This window comes from Pongo pygmaeus, chromosome 23, assembly GCF_028885625.2.
Source record: "Pongo pygmaeus isolate AG05252 chromosome 23, NHGRI_mPonPyg2-v2.0_pri, whole genome shotgun sequence".
Lineage (NCBI taxonomy): Eukaryota > Metazoa > Chordata > Mammalia > Primates > Hominidae > Pongo > Pongo pygmaeus.
The window spans coordinates 49,222,585-49,239,193 of NC_085931.1; the positions used below are offsets into that span (position 1 = coordinate 49,222,585).

A 16,609-nucleotide genomic window follows, 5' to 3' on the forward strand; every position below is an offset into this window, starting at 1 on the left:
CAGACCGAGGTGAGGCCAACTGTATGGCTGGGTATTGGGCCGGCGGGGTATGGGGCCGGCGGGGTAAGGGACCAGTTGGGCGAAGGTGCAGGATTTGAGTCCGGGAAAGGGCCAGATCGCGTAGGTAGGCTGCGTCCACGGGGCTTTCTCCCCTTCTCAGGTTGGGGCTCCATGCTTTCCCTGCCAAGCCCATGACCCTGAAATGCTGAGCTCAGGCCTGCGGCAAGGGCAGCAGGAAGCTGCGGGAGGACGCAGCCTATTTACCCGCCTCGGGAGGCTGGCGGGAATTCCCCCACCCACACTGCATTCCTGAGTGCTCCCGTCAGCAGCAAGCCAGGCCCCGAGAAGGCATGTGGTACCACAGAGGCCAGGCACTGTGCCCATGGCCAGTGGCCCCCTGCCCCAGGGTCTCTGGCCGAGGGTCCCAGGGTGGAGGATAGTCCCAGAGACGCAGGAAGCTCATCTGAAAGGGGGATCCCAGGAAATCCTGGGAGATGCCTGTAGGAGCGGGGCTGCCAGCATGTGGGCCCCATGGACCTGGTTGACCAAACAGGGAAGGAGCATCGACTTCCTGCGGCCCAGCCGTCCTGGGGTGGGAACTGGCTGGAGGTTGGGGAGACCCTTTGTCCAAGGGGGGCCTGGGCCTTGACCTTGGTCCCTATCAATCCGAACCCCCATCACTGAAAGGTTACACACAGGAAGGAGAGGGTTTCCTAAGCCGCCTCTACCCACAGCCACTCCACCCACCCCAAACCCAACGCAGGGGGAAGGGAGGAGGATGGAAAAACCTCACCCACAGGCAGAGATTTCAATACAATCTATATTATCTCATATATATATTTCTTCCTCACTTTATTTGCTCACTTCTGTCACGCATTTAAAATGTCACAGAGACCAAAATAGAGTGGCTTTCTGGTGGAACTCATGGCAGTCATACAACAAGATACAAAACTAGGAGACTCTGTCTTCTCATACATCATACAATTAATTTTTCAAGTATTCTTTATGTACAAAGAGCTACTCTATCTGGAAAGAAAATTAAAAAAAAAAAAAGACAAGGTAGGTTATGCATCCTAAGGAGGAGGAGGGGATGGAGCGGTCGGGCACATGTTCCCGTCCCCATGACCCCAGGGACCGCTGATTCCCTGCCACTGAGCTCTCCCCACCCCCACCCTCCACGCAAACAGCAACGCTGGGGCAGGCGAAGACGAAGGGAGTGGGACTCAGCAGCACACTTTGGCCTGGAGGGAGAAGGGAAGCCACGTTGGAGAGACAGCTTGGTGAAAGCAGACGGCGGGGCAGGGCCAGGGCTGGTCCTCAGCCTGTGTCTGCACCTACCCTCCCGGGCAGCTTGGGCCCAGCTGGTCAGGCCCCCCCAAGATGGAGGGGGAGAGCTGGCCTCTGGCACCCACATGCAGGCCTCTGGCACGAGGGAAGGAGGCCAGGAAGGTGGCTGGGCCCTGACTCTCCTCACAGGTGGCAGGGAGGGAACCTTTTCATTCCAGGAAGGACCAAAAGAAAGAATCCCCAGTGAACACCGGCAGGGTCCCTCTCCCTTACCCTACCAGCTTCTCCAGGTGACTGCAGCCCAAACCCAGGGATAATCTGGGTTTTAAATGCCAGGACACTTTGCCTGTAGGGACACGTGTTGTGACACGAGGCTCTTCCTAAGTCAGGAGCTAGTATAAGCCCAGCCTGCTGAGGGCTCCGGAGGCCCCAGGTCTAGAGGTGTGGAGGGGGAGAGGAGGGGCTTGGTGGTCCTGACCACTCCTGAGGCCTGTCCAAGGGCTCTGGGCCCAGCACCGCAGGATCCTGCGAGTGCCAGCAGCTGAACTAAGAGCCCCAGGGAGCCTATGGGACAGACGGGGAGCCAGGGAGGGGAGCTTTCATATGTGACTAAGGCACAGAAGAGATGGGCCAGGGGCCGGATGGGGCAGAACACCAGGCCCTGTGTGGATGGGGGCCCCGAGAGGAGTCTGGGACCATTCCCCCCACCTCCCAGCTCCCCACCGTGTGGCCACCCCTCCCCGCCTCCCTGCCGGACTGCCTTTCCCCGGAAGCTGGTCTGAAACGTGGAGACTCAGACCTTCCCCCTGAAATGGGAGGGAGAAGCCCCAAAGAGAGAGAGGACCCAGCATCAGCCTGGGAAGGAGGGCTGGGAGCCCCTGAGCCCTGGAGCAGCCAGGAAGCAAGGGCTCTGCCCAAAGCTATCAAGGAAGGACCCAAGTGAGCCGGCAGTGCGGGCTGTGGGCTGTCCTTGGTAGGCCAGGGGGAAGGGGCATGAGGCAGGGGCCACGACGGGTGGGGATACCCAGGGGCCCAGAAACCCCTGCTTCAACAGAAGTGGTGCCCAGGGGCCCTGAATGCCCTTCCTGGGTGGGGCCTGTGACTCCTGGTGTCTGGCTCTGATCCTTGCAGCGTGCCACAGAGGCCTGGGGTCAGGAGGGGAGGACTGCAGAGCGCCCACATCCCCACTCCTGCCCGGGGTGAGGTGAATCTAGCACTGGACAAAGGTGGACAGGGGAGGGATGCAGGCGGGAAGAGCCCAGGTCAGACAGGGTATTGCACGGTGTGTGGGGGAGCCACGGCTTGCCGACCTCAGCCTGAGAGTCTCGCGGGAAGGAGGGGCTAGAAGACTGCAGCCGCTGGTCCACACACAAGCATTGGGGCCTGGGTGCGGCTGGTCCCAACATGCCCCCAGCACAGGACGGGCAGCAGGGGCATAAGCCTTGCTCCCAGTGTCCTCTGCCCTCGCCCGGGCAGTGCAGGCTGGGCCATGTATAAATATTCCTGAAGGCCCATGGGCGAGCCTGGCTGTCCCCCGTTCCTCTGGAAGCGACATGTGAGTGTTTCTGGTCCAATAAATAAAGGCGGCGTGAGCACTGTGCCAGCTGCCTCCTGGCCTGGTGGTGAGGCTGGAGGTGGGGCACAGCCTGACCGCGGCTACGGCGCCGGCACTTCCGCCACCGCAGCCCGCACCTAGAATTCATCGTCAGAGCTGAGCAGGAGAGTCTTCTCGTTGTCACGGGCGCCACTGAGGCTGTGGGAGCGGGAGAGGCCGTGGGCGCCACCACGCCAGGTGGGCCCAGGCTCCAGGGTGGACTGCTGCGTGTACTGCTGGTAGGCAGGTGAGAAGTTGTGGATGGCATCCTGCACGATGTCGTGCGGGTTCATGGTCTCCTTGAGGCTGCTGGAGATGCTCTTCATGGGGGCACAGCGGCCTGCCGGGCAGGGGGCGGGAGGGGCAGGTGAGGAGGCTGGGACGGTGAGAGGGAGGTGGCTCAGCCCCTGCCCGTGATCCTGGGACAGACCCCCCCAACCCAAAGCTATGCCCTTCAACCACCCCTTCTGGGACAGAGAATGGGGTCCAGGATATGAGAAGGGGCAGGAAAAAATGGACTTCTTTGGCTGGGGAGCCCCAAGGGGAGGCTCGACTGTGAAGAGGAGAAGACATAAACCCCCACTGGGAGCTGGGCCAGCTTCGGGGAAGGGACCCAGGCTGGAGACTGGCAAGCTATGGGCAGTGAGCCTAGAATGCCCCAGCGAGGCCAGAGCAGGCTCAGCACCAACTGAAGTTGGGGCATGTGGGGCCAGAGGGCCTGGAAGCCAGGGGTGCCCGGTTCCACAGGTGCCAGGCGCGTCCCCCACAACCTGGGGAAGTGCTGTGCTCCCTCCACTCTGGAGAGTGGGCCAGAGGCTGGCCCCATCAGGACCAGGCTGGCCTGCACCCCCAGGGGAGCAGATGCGACTCACTGGCTCCCTCTAAGAGGGCTTCCTCCTCATCTCCTCTAATCAATTGTCCCTGTCCTCATGGGCTCAGAGGGGAAAAGTGGCCCAGGACACCTGGATGTAAGGGACGAACCCACCTCTGGAATCCAGGATTCCTGACTCAGCTTGTGAACTCTTGGAAACATCGTGAAATGCCCCGATATCCCATGAAGAGCACTGTGCCCCCAGAAGAGGGTGGGGCATATTCCAGAATGAGAGACCAGGACAGAAGCAGGCAAGCTCTACAGAGGGTGGCCCTTGGCAGGTGCTCTGGGCGCTCCCACCCAGGGGTGCCGGTGGGAAGGAGATGAGGACACGGAGAAGAGCTACAGAGACAGGCATGCCAGTGACAGTGACCAGAACTGACATGCAGGACAGACATGCAGACCAAGAGCGGGACCTACCGTAAGGGCCGTATGTTGGCACTGCCCACGGCCAAACCCCGGGCAAAAGCAGGGCAAGGGGGGCGGAGAGAGAAGCCAAAGAAATAGAGAAGACAAGAGACAGCTGAGTGAACCATGTGTGCCCACCACCGAGGCCCACCAGCACGACACACCACACACCCTGCCCCCGCCCCCCCAGGCCCCACAGGGCACCCAGGAAGCTCCAGGTGCCTCCTGGGGCCTGGCAGGGGGGATATCCACCTAGGGATGACTCCTCCCCTGGTGTTCACGCCAACAGGAAACATCCGCCTGGCGGCTGAGTTCCGCCTCCACGTCTAGGTCAGGACGTCCCATCCCCACTTCTTCCCAGGCTAGCCTGGGGCCACATCCACACCTCGCATTTTACAAACCTCACAATACTTCCCAGACTAGGACATGGAGGCTCAGAGGGAGGGGTTACAATCGCACAGCTGAGCCGGCTCTGCACCTAAGTCTATCCTGAGGGCTGAGGGTCTGGGCCTGGGTTAGAGGGGAGCAGGGGGCTCAGGACCAGTGGGGAGGCAGAAGAGGGCAAGCAGCTTCGCCGGCCAGGCGCGGGTATGTCTAGAGGGACAGCTCAGGCCAGGCAGCAGAGACCCTCTGCTGAGCCCCAGTGGTGCAGGAATGGTTCTCTGCCATGGCCCCCCTTGCTCCTTGGGGTGGCCCCAGGCCCCAGGCCCAAGGATGATGTTCCCACGGGCACAGGGTATACCAGACCAGGTCCAAAGGACATTGCCCTCAACGCTGGGTGTGTGTTTGCTAGATCCTTCCAACTGGGCCATCGGGTGGCAAGCCCTGGCCTCTCTGCACCTGCTCTTTGGGCAAAGAGTAGGTCTTCCCCCACCAGGGGAGGCACAGAGGAAGCGGAGCGGGAAGTGGGCCGCGGAGCCCCGCTGCAGGCAGACATTTCTGCAGTCCACACCACCCACCACGGAGCCATGTGGGGCCTGCAGTTAGGCCCTGGGAAAGTGGGTTTCTTGCCTCCAGTCACTCGGGCAGACAGCTGGCAGCAGCCAGGCTCCCGGGTGGATGTGTCAGAGAAGGAGGCTCCCCTCTCCCCAGTCCCTCCTGCCCCTTTACAGGCTCAGTCTCAGGCATTCCCAGCCTCCTCTTCCCCATCCTCCAAGGACAAGCCCCTTCTGCCCAGTGGCCAGAGGCAGCCCTTCCAGCCCAGTGGAGCGTCCCAGGCAGCAGCACTTTCACATCACCCTGAGAGTGCTTAAAGCACAGAACTCTCACAGCACACCCAGCCTGCCAGCCCGGACCCATTACAGCGGCATCTCCGAGGGTGGGGCTGGGTATCAGCACTTTCAAAAGCTCTCCAGGGCATTTTCCAGTACAACTGGGGCTACTTACCACTGTTCTAGCAAGGAGGAAGATTCGCAGGTGTAAAAGAAAGCTGTTAAAACCTATTACCATCCGAGTCTGTTTCTCAGAAGTATTCTTTTTTTAAAAAATAGTATATGAGATGAGGGAATTACAGGACAAAATGGTAACCACAGTGTTGGGAGTTAGAGGCCCGAGGGAATTTGTCTATTCATTACAGTCTCTGTCTGTAACAGCCCTGGGTCTCCACACTTGGACCTGCTGCAAGGGACAGGTGGCCTGAGCTTCCAAGACCGAATCAGTCGTGCTGGAGGCACCTGCTCTTCCCCGACCTCTGTGGCCCCATTCCTGCGTATAGAGTGGGGATCCCATGTCCTGACCCAGCCGCACCTATAGGATGCTGGGAGGTGGGAGGGCCCTGGGATGTTTGGGGCTCCCTGCTTCTCCCAGCGGGGGTCGCCTAGGACCCTGGCTCATACCTTGTGCGTCCAGCCTCTTGTCAGCATAGACCTTGTAGGTGAAGGCGTGCCGCAGGGCCAGGGCTGCAAAGAACATCTCCACACAGATGATGAAGTCCTGGTAGCCGGCAGCCACGGTGCCCTCGCCCACTGACACGCGGGCCGAGTGGATTTTGGGGATGGCCCCACACTTCTCCAGGATGGCCAGGAGCATGCCTGGATGAGGAGGCATGGGTGTCTGGACCCAGACTGATCCCTTTCCTGCTCCCTCTTCTTCCACAATGCCCCATTCAGCTGCCCACGTGTCCCAGTGAGGATGTGAGCAGGGCCACAGCTGCTCCTGCAGGGCAGGGGTAGCGACACAAGGCCACAGCCTCCGGAAACCCCACTCTCCCAGCTCTTTGCCACCGAAACCAAGATGCCAGCAATTACGCAGGGTCTCCTGGGCCCTCTCATCCATGTAGCGGCCCGCCAAAGCTCTCCCTAGCCCCTGGGAAAGGACCTCGAGGGCTCATATTTCACCCCCAGCAAGTGCCCAGTGGGCTGAGGCCCCTCTGAACAGGCCCCACATGCACCAGGGACCATAAGCAGAAGGGGCAGCAGGAAGCGCAGAGGACAGGGTGGCATGGGCAGCCTCCAGGCGCTGGGAGGGGGCTCACCTTGCCAGAAGGAAAGAAAGATGACGGACTTGACCATGAAGAACTTGAGGACGGGGCTGTAGGGGCTGAGCAGCTCCCGGGTGGCGAAGTAGAAGAGGAAGAGTGCGTAGAGGGCCAGGCTGACGGAGATGTTGTAGATGATGGTCACGTAGAGGTAGCCGCTGGTGACACTGCGGGATGGGGAGCATTTTCTGGCTGGGACAGACCCTTGGAGGGAAGGGGCTCTCCTCGACTGCACCACACACAGTCCCCATGGCTCTTAGCCCCACACCTCCAGCAGAGCTCAACGAGCCACTGAAGGGGTCAGAGTGGATGATCAAAGCGACAGACAGGGGTGGGGGTATATGGGGTGCGCCTGCAGGCCAGACCAGCTCTACTGCCTCTGCGTGCCTCACGGACTTGTCTAAGCCCTGGTGCCCACACTCCTAACGCTGGACACCAGTGTGGAAGCCAGGGCCAGGCCCGAGGCCATAGCCTGACAGTCAGATAACAGGCGTCAAAATAGGTGATGCTGCTCAGCTCTGCTGCCTTTTCACTCGGTCGGCTGCATCCCCCTGACCTCCTTTTGCTCACCTGCCCTGGCAGGGCTGTTACACAGTTCATAGACAGTGTGTGCCAAGAGCTTGAAAGCACAGGGCTAGACACATGGTCACTTTTTTTTTCTTTTTGAGAGATGGAGTTTTGTTCTTGTTGCCCAGGCTGGAGTGCAACGGCATGATCTCGGCTCACCGCAACCTCTGCCTCCTGGGTTCAAGCGATTCTCCTGCCTCAGCCTCCCGAGTAGCTGGGATTATAGGCACCCGTCACCATGCCCGGTTAATTTTTTGTATTTTTAGTAGAGACGGGGTTTCACCATGTTGGCCAGGCTGGTCTTGAACTCCTGACCTCAGGTGATCTACCTGCATTGGCCTCCCAAAGTGCTGGGATTACAGGTGTGAGCCACTGCGCCCAGCCACATGGTCACTTTCACTAAGCCCAGAATGAAATGCGTGCGGACAGTTTATACAGCAGGGGCTTTGTATCTGTGGACTTGAGCCGACCTCTTGGGGCTCTGACCCTCTCACTCCCTGCCTCAGCAGTGGTCACTGTCCCTTTGTGGCCCATCCCTTCGTGGTACCACTCTGCAGCCTGGACATGAACGTGACTGCTGCCCATGGCTCACTCCGGGGCCGGCAGCAGGGCCAACTGCAAGGGTGTCCACTGCTGGGCTTGGACTTCACGGGGGTTGTGAGCACCAGGCACCCAGGAAGGTCATGGCTGTGCGGCCACTCTGGCTGCCCCCTTCCCTGAGGCAAGGCACCAGCCTGTGCCAATGCTCCTCCCACACACCCCGGGGAGCACCCGCTGCTTACTCAAAGTCCCCATCCCGGTACTTGCCGAAGGCCTGGAGGACCACAGTGCTGACCGCCATGAGTGGCTTCACCACACAGAACTGCAGGGTGGCCTGTTGGGGGGAAAAGGAGGTCGGGTGTGGAGGAGGAGCGCAGAAGGCATGAAGCAAGCCTTGCCTCTGGCAGCCGGAACTGTGCCGGATGGAGGGACAAAGAGGACGAAGGAGACGGAGAGGACGGAGGGATGGAGGGATGGAGGGGTTGGAGGGACGAGGGGATGGAGGGGATGGAAGGACAGAGGAGATAGGGGGGATGGCTCCGTGTCCTGCTCCCAGGGGACTGCTGTCTGCGTGGGGCGGGGGGCAGAACATATAGGAGATGCAGCCAGCGCAATGCCGTGTGTGAGATGAGCATGTGGAGGAAGGGAGGAACAGTGTGGCAGGGCACGATGGAGGCGGGGGACAGGGAGATGCAGCCAGCGCAGTGCCATGTGTGAGATGAGCATGTGGAAGAAGGGAGGAAGGGAGGAACAGTGTGGCAGGGCACAATGGAGGTGGGGGACAGGAGATGCACACAAGGAAGCTTCTCGAGCCAGGACCATCAGGAGGGTGCCGGAGACGAGAGGCTCGACAGGCAGAGGGGGCAGCTTGCACCAAGGCCCCGAGGCAGAGGGTGGACAGGTGCAAGGGGCTGCGCACTAGAAAGGTGGCCGAGGAGATGGGCAGGGCCAGGTCCTGGAGACCTTGGTGCCCGGGGCAAGGCTAGGGCCCTGCTCAAGGAACCAGCCACTGGGAAGCCGGCGCGGGCGAGGGCCTCCTCCCATCCTCCATGTCCCCCCGCTGTCTGGTTCCTAGCCCCACTCTCTGGGCCTGGGTGCAGGGTTTCTGGTCAGCAGACGTCACCCTGGGGATGGAGGTGACCTGCAGGAGCCCAGAGGACGTGGACTCCAGAGTCTCAAAATCTGAGTTTGAACTCTGGGGACAGCTTGGGCGGACACTTGGCCTCTGAGCACAGACTCCCTGATGAAAAGGACGTAGTCACTTCCCACACCACAGGGCCACTGCTGCGGGGATGGCACAGCCAGGAAGCACAGCGTCTTCTCGGGAGTCTCCTGCCTCTGTACATGCACTAACGGTGCCTGCTAGCTGGCTGAGCCATGGAAAGAATTCCTCAGCCAGGTTTCCCCGATTCCTTACGGGGGGACCCATAGTGCCCATAATATCACTAGTATCATCATTATCTTGAAAGCAAATAAATCTAAGCCCTAAGACCCCTTCTGAGGAGCTGGGGGGGTGGTTAAATCCAATCCAAAAGGCTCAGCTAGTGTAGCTGCAAAGAGGACGAGGAGCCTGGAGCAGGAACCATGATCCGTGGAACCTACAGATTCTGCCCCAACTGGGGATCTGAGTGGGGCTTGCAGGGGAGCCCCAGGCAGCCCGCACCATGGGGCTGCCATACGGAGAGGCCTGTGTGATGGGGCAGATGTGTAGTCTCACTCTCAGAAAGCCCCACAGAACGTCCCTGGCCCTGTCATCCTGCCTAGAGAAGTGGGACTGGCACCTTCTGGGGAAAAGGGAAGAGTGGCAGTTTGCATGAGTTCCAGTTATGAGCCTAGCAACAGGCTGGTGTTTCCCTGGGTCAGCTCACCTGGTACTCATGACAGCCCCCTGACATGCGTGCTATCATTATCCCCATGGTACAGATGAGGAAACTGAGGCAGAGAGAAGCTGAAGCAGCAACAGCAGAGCCCAGGCCAGTAGGCCCCAGAATCATCACCTGACCATACCCTGGACCAGTCAGCAGTTCCCAGGCTGGGCTGGACATCAGAACCCTCTGGGGAGCTTCAGACATGTGCCAGGTTCCAGGGCTCCATTCCAGAACTTCACCTACGGGCTAGGGTCGTGGTGGTTGATCTGGGAATCTCTACTTTAAGTAGGGAATCTCTCCAGAAGATCTGGATACTGAGCGCTAGCCCTGAGGAGTCAAAGGCCTGTCTCTGTGCCTCTAGGACAAAGCTGTGGGGTGTGCTCTCTCGCCTTGGTAAAGAAAGGAAGAGGCCTCTTTTGTTCTCTTTCTTCTTATATCTCTCCCTGCCACCGCCAGGAACAAGAACAGAACATCTGAGCCCACAGGGCTGGGGAATAATTTCTAACAAGGCCGCACTAGCTAACAATCATGAACTCAACATTCTGTAGACAATATAATCATCAAACAAGGCAGTGAGTCACAGCTGGCCGGAACCTGGGTGGCTGCACCAACTGGTAAACAATGGCTCTCGATGCCCCACCCTGAACCCAGGATAGTTTTAACTCTTTCCCTGCAGGTCCAGTGGTGAGATTCTGAATTTGGGAACATGCTAGGGAAGGAAGGTCTGGAAGCAGAACTGGAGACTTGGCATGTCCAGGTGGAGGCTTTGTGGGTGTGCCCGCCCTGTGGCCTGCACAGAAGGGAGCAGCAGGCCCTGCCCTCCGGGGCCATCGTGACTTGGCTGTGGGTTTCATGTACTTTCGTGACTACTCTTGGCGAAGCTGGAGGGGCTGACATGACAGAGCCCCTACGGAGCCCCAGAGGAGACTAACGCAAGGTTATGAAGAGTGGGCGTGATCCCCTCAGACTGCCTCCCTGAACAGGAGGCCGTGCGCTCCACCATGCCGGGCTGAAAGCTCTACATCCATGACCTCATCTGATCCTCACAACCATCTCTCGAGAGGAGTATCGTTACACTCATTTTACAGTGGAGGAAACTAAAGCTCAGAGAGGGTAAGCCAATTATCCAAGGTCACACAGTCAGAGGAAAAGCTGGAAATCAGGCTCAGATGGTCACACACCCAGGCCCACACACTGAGCGACCCCACCACACTGCCCCCACCCAGGCTACTCTAGACCACAGGGAGGTCAGCCCAGGAAGCCAGAGCGGCTGGACTGCCAACCAGGAAACGCAGGGAGAGACGGAGAGACGGCACAGGCCTGTTCTGGCGTGTCTTTAATGCCAAAACCCTCCTGCCCCCTAGCTGCAGCTGATGAGAAGTTTTCAAGTGGAGGTTCTAGAATCCCCATGCACTTCTGATTCTCACACACACCGAGACTTGGTCACATGAGCAAGAGTCTGGGATCAGTTCTTGCCCACAGTGTAGCAGACACTCCCAGGATGTCAGTCGCTGCCCCTCCAAGCACACCCTGCTAATGTGGTGCCTGCCTAACAGCTTCGGGGGGTGGGTGCTGGGGGCCTGGGGTGCCTCATAGGAAAGGGGACCTCTATAGGTGGGGCCCAGGGCAGCCCACAGCAGGGTCTCCCAGTCCCCACCCTGCTCCTCCTGACCTCGGCAGCTGCTGGGGGCACGCACCTGTTTGCAGAACCTCAGAAATCCGATGGAATAAGTCTTTCCCCAGAGGCAGCAGGTGCCGTACACACAGCTGGACCTGGAAGAGACAAGCATAGGAGGCAGCGGTGGTGAGTGAAGAGCCAGGACTTGGGAACGGTGTGGGGGGAAGGCCGCCCTCCCACCCATCCAGACGAGCTGGGGCACACATCCCGGGCAGACTTTGAACCCGAGGCCAAGCACAGGGAGAGGCATGGCAGGGCATCTGCACATGCCATAGGCGGAGGGACACAGGGCTGCACTGGCCCTGGGGTGACAAACCAACTTGGAGAGCTCTGAATGTAAAAACTGCAGGAGGCAGAAACAGACAGGAAAGCACTAAGACTGAGACAGGAAGAGAGAGAGAGAGAAAGACTGAGCCGCAGAGGCCCTCCTAAAACGCCCAGAATGGTGTTGCTCAGGAAATGTGGTGAGGCACAGCAGGTCAAGGTCACGGGCAGACATGGTCTGTGTCCATCTGGTGCCAGGACGGCTCGAGGTACACCAAGCCCAGGAAACAGGGTGGTTTAGGGCTCCGGGAAGACTCCAGACTCACTCAATGGGTTTTCCTCTGATCTCCGACATGATGGAACTTTCTCCTCCTAGGTACTCATAGCACAGGCTCAGGAAATTATAGATGACCAAGGCTGTGAAAAGAGTGTCCAGGGGAAACCAGTCAAATCAGCAAAATGGGTCCACAGATGCTGGGATTCTCAACAGCAATGGAAGTGAAAGAGCCACAGCCGTGTGTGGCAACAGGGAGGAGACTGGGGGACATAAGGTTGTGCAAAAGGAGCCTGTCAAGAACACAGACAGCTGACCTCCCACTCCTAAGTTCAAAACCTGGCACACCTAAATTATCTTATCCAGGGATGCACCCCTGCACTGGCGTAATACTATGAAGGGACTGCCGTGAGTTCAGGGTTATGTGGGGAGGCCAGAGGAGGCTGAGATAAGGGTGGGTACTCAGGAGGTTTGGGAGGGCTGGCAGTGTCAACCCTGGGTCGAAACAGTATTGGCGTTATTAGTTTTTCCGGGTGCAGTGGCACGCGCCTGTGGTCCCAGCTACTGCTGAGGCAGGAGGACGTCTTGAGTCTGGGAGTTCTGGGCTGTAGTGTGCAATGTCGATCTAGTGTCTGCACCAAGTCTGGCAGCAGTACGGTGACCTCCTGGGAGTGGGGGATCAGCAGGTTGCCTAAGGAGGGGTGAACCAGCCCAGGTTGGAAACAGAGCAAGTCAAACTCCAGAGTGGGATCGCACCTCTGAACAGCCACTGCACTCCAGCCTGGGCAACATAGCGAGACCTCATCTCTAATGTATTTATAAAAAAAATTTGTCTTACATACTTGTGTGTTACAGGTCACAATTTTATAACAACAAAACAGTCTCTGCGAAAATCTTGGGAGAAATTCCAAGCAGGAGAGAGAGGGCAGAACCTTCATCCAGTCAACAACCTGTAGTGGTATCCGGAATACGCACAGCACTATGAGCTACAACAAAGCACACGGCAGCACACAGAACACAGTAAAAACCTCGGGAAGCTTGGGCTGCTCATTCTAAATTGGGACTCGGCTCAACATCTCCACAAAGACCCAAAATTTGCCACAGGGAGTGATGGCACAGCAAGTCTGCTGTAAATGTTGATGCTACAAATGCAGCAACACGCTGTAACGGGTCTCCTGGTCAGGGGGTTCCTTCTGGGTCAGCAAAATGAAGGCTGCTGCCTGCAAGGGTGTTAGAGGCAAATGGATATGCCAGGATGGAGGAGAGTGTGGAGAACAGGAGGAAAAGGGGTGCAGCAGAGGGTATCCAAAAGGAAAGAACGCAAGAGGAAGGGCCAGGGTGAGGACATGGGAATGAGGATGGGCATCCAGCAAAGGCACAAGGCCAAGGGGACGGGCAGAACAGAGTCAGGAGAACAGGTCCAGGGAGCCACGGTGGCCCTCCAGCCAGAGAGCTTCTTCTCATCCGACCCCGCCAGCCCCTGCAGCACAGAGTCCTTTAAGGCTCCCTGGTGCCACCCAGCTTGGCACTTGATCTTTCAATGGGTGACCTGGTCCCTGCCCAAGCTCCCGCCACTCCCGAGCAGCACTAATGCTGCGCTTCTCCCCAGAGCAGGTTCTCTACCCTTCGGTGCTTCTGCACTCCTAGATCCCAGAGGCTCTAGCGCCCTTCCCACTGTACTCTCAGGATCCATCAACCCCAGCTGGGATGGCACCCAGTGTGACAAGTCCCCGGTGACCATCATGGAGGTGAGTGCCCTCCCACCCACGGAACCTGATTTGCAGACACTTCCCAGTGCTTCCCACCCTGTGTCACAATGACTGGTCTCCCCCTCTATCCTTCCTCAGGACACAGACGCCACTCGTGGCACACACGGGGCACACCACAACTGTTTCACTGACTGAACTGGAGCGTGGAAAGCCCTGGTGATGTTTTTTAGGCAAAGCTGGCCTTCAGTGATTTGGAAAGGAACACATTCGTGGCATTTTACGCCACTCACGGTTGCCCTAATCCATTAACAGCTCCCATCTCCAGGTGGCATCTACATGTATATGTCCCCCAGCACTGACCACGCCTTGTTGTGACTGTCCCTTCGCCCTTCACACACATACAGCAGAGGTATGCGATGTGTGTGAGCCTAAGAGGGTTCAGTTTCCTCATCTATCACAGGGGATCACAGGAGCACCAATTTGGCAGGTGGCTGTGAGGTGTGAGCATGAAAGTGTTCAGAAGTGTGTCCGGGGCTCACTGCGCTGGGTGTTGGCTGTCACGACCATTACTGTCTATCTGCTGCGTGCAGGGCCAGGAGCCCCTAGACAGGGCTGAGGGCCATGTGTACTGCCTGCCTGTGCTGGAGGCAGCTCAGGATGTCTCAGGACAGACGAGTCTCCACCAATCTCCAGATGACTCTTCACCAGCAAGAACTATGGGGCAAAGGGAAAGGGGTGGGCATTAAGCCAAACCTGATGTCAGCCTGCCAGTAACCTCTGTTCAAAACCTCACAAGGCCAAGCACAATGACCGTGTCCATTCTAAGCCAGGCCCAGCTATATCGTGATGGTTGTATTTTCTTTTTCTTTTCTTTTTTTTTTGAGACAGAGTCTCGCTCTATCCCCCAGGCTGGAGTGCAGTGGCAAGATCTTGGCTCACTGCAACCTCCACCTCTAGGGTTCAAGTGGTTCTCCTGTCTCAGCCTCCCGAGTAACTGGGATTACAGGTGCGCACCACCACACCCAGCTAATTTTATATTTTTAGTAGAGACAGGGTTTTACCATGTTGGCCAGGGTGGTCTCGAACCCCCGACCTCAGGTGATCCGCCCATCTCGGCCTCCCAAAGTGCTGGGATGACAGGCGTGAGCCACTGCGCCTGGCCAACGGTTGCATTTTCTAAAGACTGCCACATCTCATGATGCTGACACCCCTCCTCTGAGAGGTGGGGTCTTGTTCTCTCCCTTTGCATCTGGTGGCCCTGAGTAACCACAGCCGAAGTGATGTTTTGTGACATCTGATGTAGGGGTTGGAAGAGGCCTCTTTCCTCTGGCTCTTTCTCCCTTGAGTGCCTGTCCTTGCACCCAGTCGCCATGCAGCGGGGAAGCACGAGCTAGCCTTTGGAGACACCGCACAGAGAGGCTCATGTGAGGGAACCGAGGCCTTCAGCTGACAGCCAGCATCAACTGCCAGGCACACAAGGGAGTGAGCCTTCAGGTGATTTGCCCCGGCCTTCATGCTCTCCTGCCAAGGCCCAGAGGTCACGGAGCAGGGACAAACTATCTCCCCTGCACCCAGTCCAAATTCTTGACCTATAATATCCATGAAGAAATTGGATGGTTGTTTTACACTAGTGTGTTCTGGCAGTAGTTATTTGCACAGCCATGGTAAGTGGAATACAGATAAAACCATGACTGAAGCTCCTGGGACGTGCCGTGATCACTCACGCCTGCACGCAATGGTACATTCTGGTCCCTCTGCTCACCCCAGAGGCAGACTCCACTGAGATGCCGCCTCCTCTGTCCTGCACCCCGCTTACTTCACACACCACCCCTCTCTGGGTTCTGCCTGATCCCTCTGGCACAAAAGCAACATCAAGTAAGGTAAAGAGCCATGGGCCCTGGAGCCAGCCTGCCTTGGTGTGGACTGTGGTCCTACCTCTTAGGAGCTGTGTGGCCTCAGGCAAGTGTCTTAAGCGCTCCATGCCTGAATCTCCTCATCTGTAAGTGGGATAACTCCTCCCTTGGTGGGGTGAGGGGCTGTGAACGTGCAGAGCCTTAGATGAGCTGAGGGCACAGTCAAGAGTCCACGGTGCGTTACCTACAGCTTTTTCCAGACTGTAAACTCCTTGCAGGTAGAATGCAGTCCTACCTCCAATGACTACCGGAGGGCCTGGCCCCTACGAACACGCCATCAACACTGAAGGAAGGAACGGACAGACGTACATGGACCATCTCCCCAGGGGAGCCTGACATGACAACAGGCTCAGGCAGGGCAGGAGGGGACACCCCACTCTCATTCCAACACTGGAAGAGCTCCTCTCAGAGGCTGGCCTCAAGACCATCAGCTTTCCAGTCTCCAAAGACAAAACCCTCCAGGGAAGCCACAGGGGCCCCAGGCCCATGAGCCCTCTCTATCTGGAAGCTCCCTCCCGGGAGAGCCCATCCCTGCAGTCCTCTCCCAAGAAAGGCTTGGCGCCTGGGCTCGTGTCCTTTCCTGCATCAAGACACATGTCAGCAGTCAGCACACTTTTGAATTACGTGGTCGAGGTCCATCCGTAACCGGCTCTGCACACAACTGATCAGAATCATCAAATGTCATCGTCTCTCTCAGTTCAAGATTCTTGACCTTTTGGAGGTGCTCTGGGCCAGCCAGTCTGTAAAGTACCAATTTGCTGACAGCTCCTTTTAAAGAATCATTAATGAGTCGATAACGGACTCCCTAATTCTTGGAGAAGATGAGACAGAATCTCCTCAGACGTGACGCAACCGGCCCAAGCCCAGCCCCACTGACCAACTGGACACATCAGTCTCCCTCCTGGAAAGTACACAGCCATGTGAAACACCACCTCCAACATCCCAGCAAAGGTGTTTAAAATGGAAAACTCAACACATCCCCTGGAAACAAATAAAAGATGCGTGCGTAGATGTAAGAAGAGCAGAGAAGCTGAGACGGGGCTGGAGGGAGGTGCTTGACCGAGCAGCTCACTGCCTACCGGCCTTCTCACCACGGCTCCAGCAGCAGACCCCTGAAGAGGCTTCGGAGACACATAATGACTCTACAACTCCCTAAATAT

General features: G+C 57.9%; 1 protein-coding gene and 1 long non-coding RNA gene across 9 annotated transcripts in view; one reads left to right on the plus strand and one right to left on the minus strand.

The window, feature by feature from the left end:
• Positions 1-806: 806 nt before the first annotated feature.
• The window catches only part of TMEM184B (transmembrane protein 184B), a 52,491-nt gene continuing 36,688 nt past the window's right edge, over positions 807-16,609 (minus strand). For 3 of the 7 annotated variants that reach the window (XM_063663245.1, XM_063663249.1, XM_063663250.1), the window contains 7 exons: positions 11,880-11,970; positions 11,309-11,384; positions 7,986-8,077; positions 6,634-6,803; positions 5,996-6,190; positions 4,173-4,193; positions 807-3,257 (listed from right to left, as the gene is read on the minus strand). In XM_063663245.1, the coding sequence (XP_063519315.1) occupies positions 2,980-3,257; positions 4,173-4,193; positions 5,996-6,190; positions 6,634-6,803; positions 7,986-8,077; positions 11,309-11,384; positions 11,880-11,970 (923 nt within the window). In that variant the 3' untranslated portion in view covers positions 807-2,979. The remainder of the gene's footprint in view (positions 3,258-4,172; positions 4,194-5,995; positions 6,191-6,633; positions 6,804-7,985; positions 8,078-11,308; positions 11,385-11,879; positions 11,971-16,609) is intronic. The other 4 variants (XM_054469534.2, XM_063663251.1, XM_063663247.1 and 1 more) reach the window with 3 other exon arrangements.
• Positions 10,344-15,232, plus strand: LOC134739340 (uncharacterized). 2 transcript variants are annotated; one of them, XR_010125954.1, is made up of 3 exons: positions 10,344-11,415; positions 12,683-13,575; positions 13,675-15,232. It is a non-coding gene; the product is annotated as an uncharacterized LOC134739340 (long non-coding RNA). The 2 variants fall into 2 exon arrangements; XR_010125955.1 differs by having other exon boundaries at positions 12,683-15,232.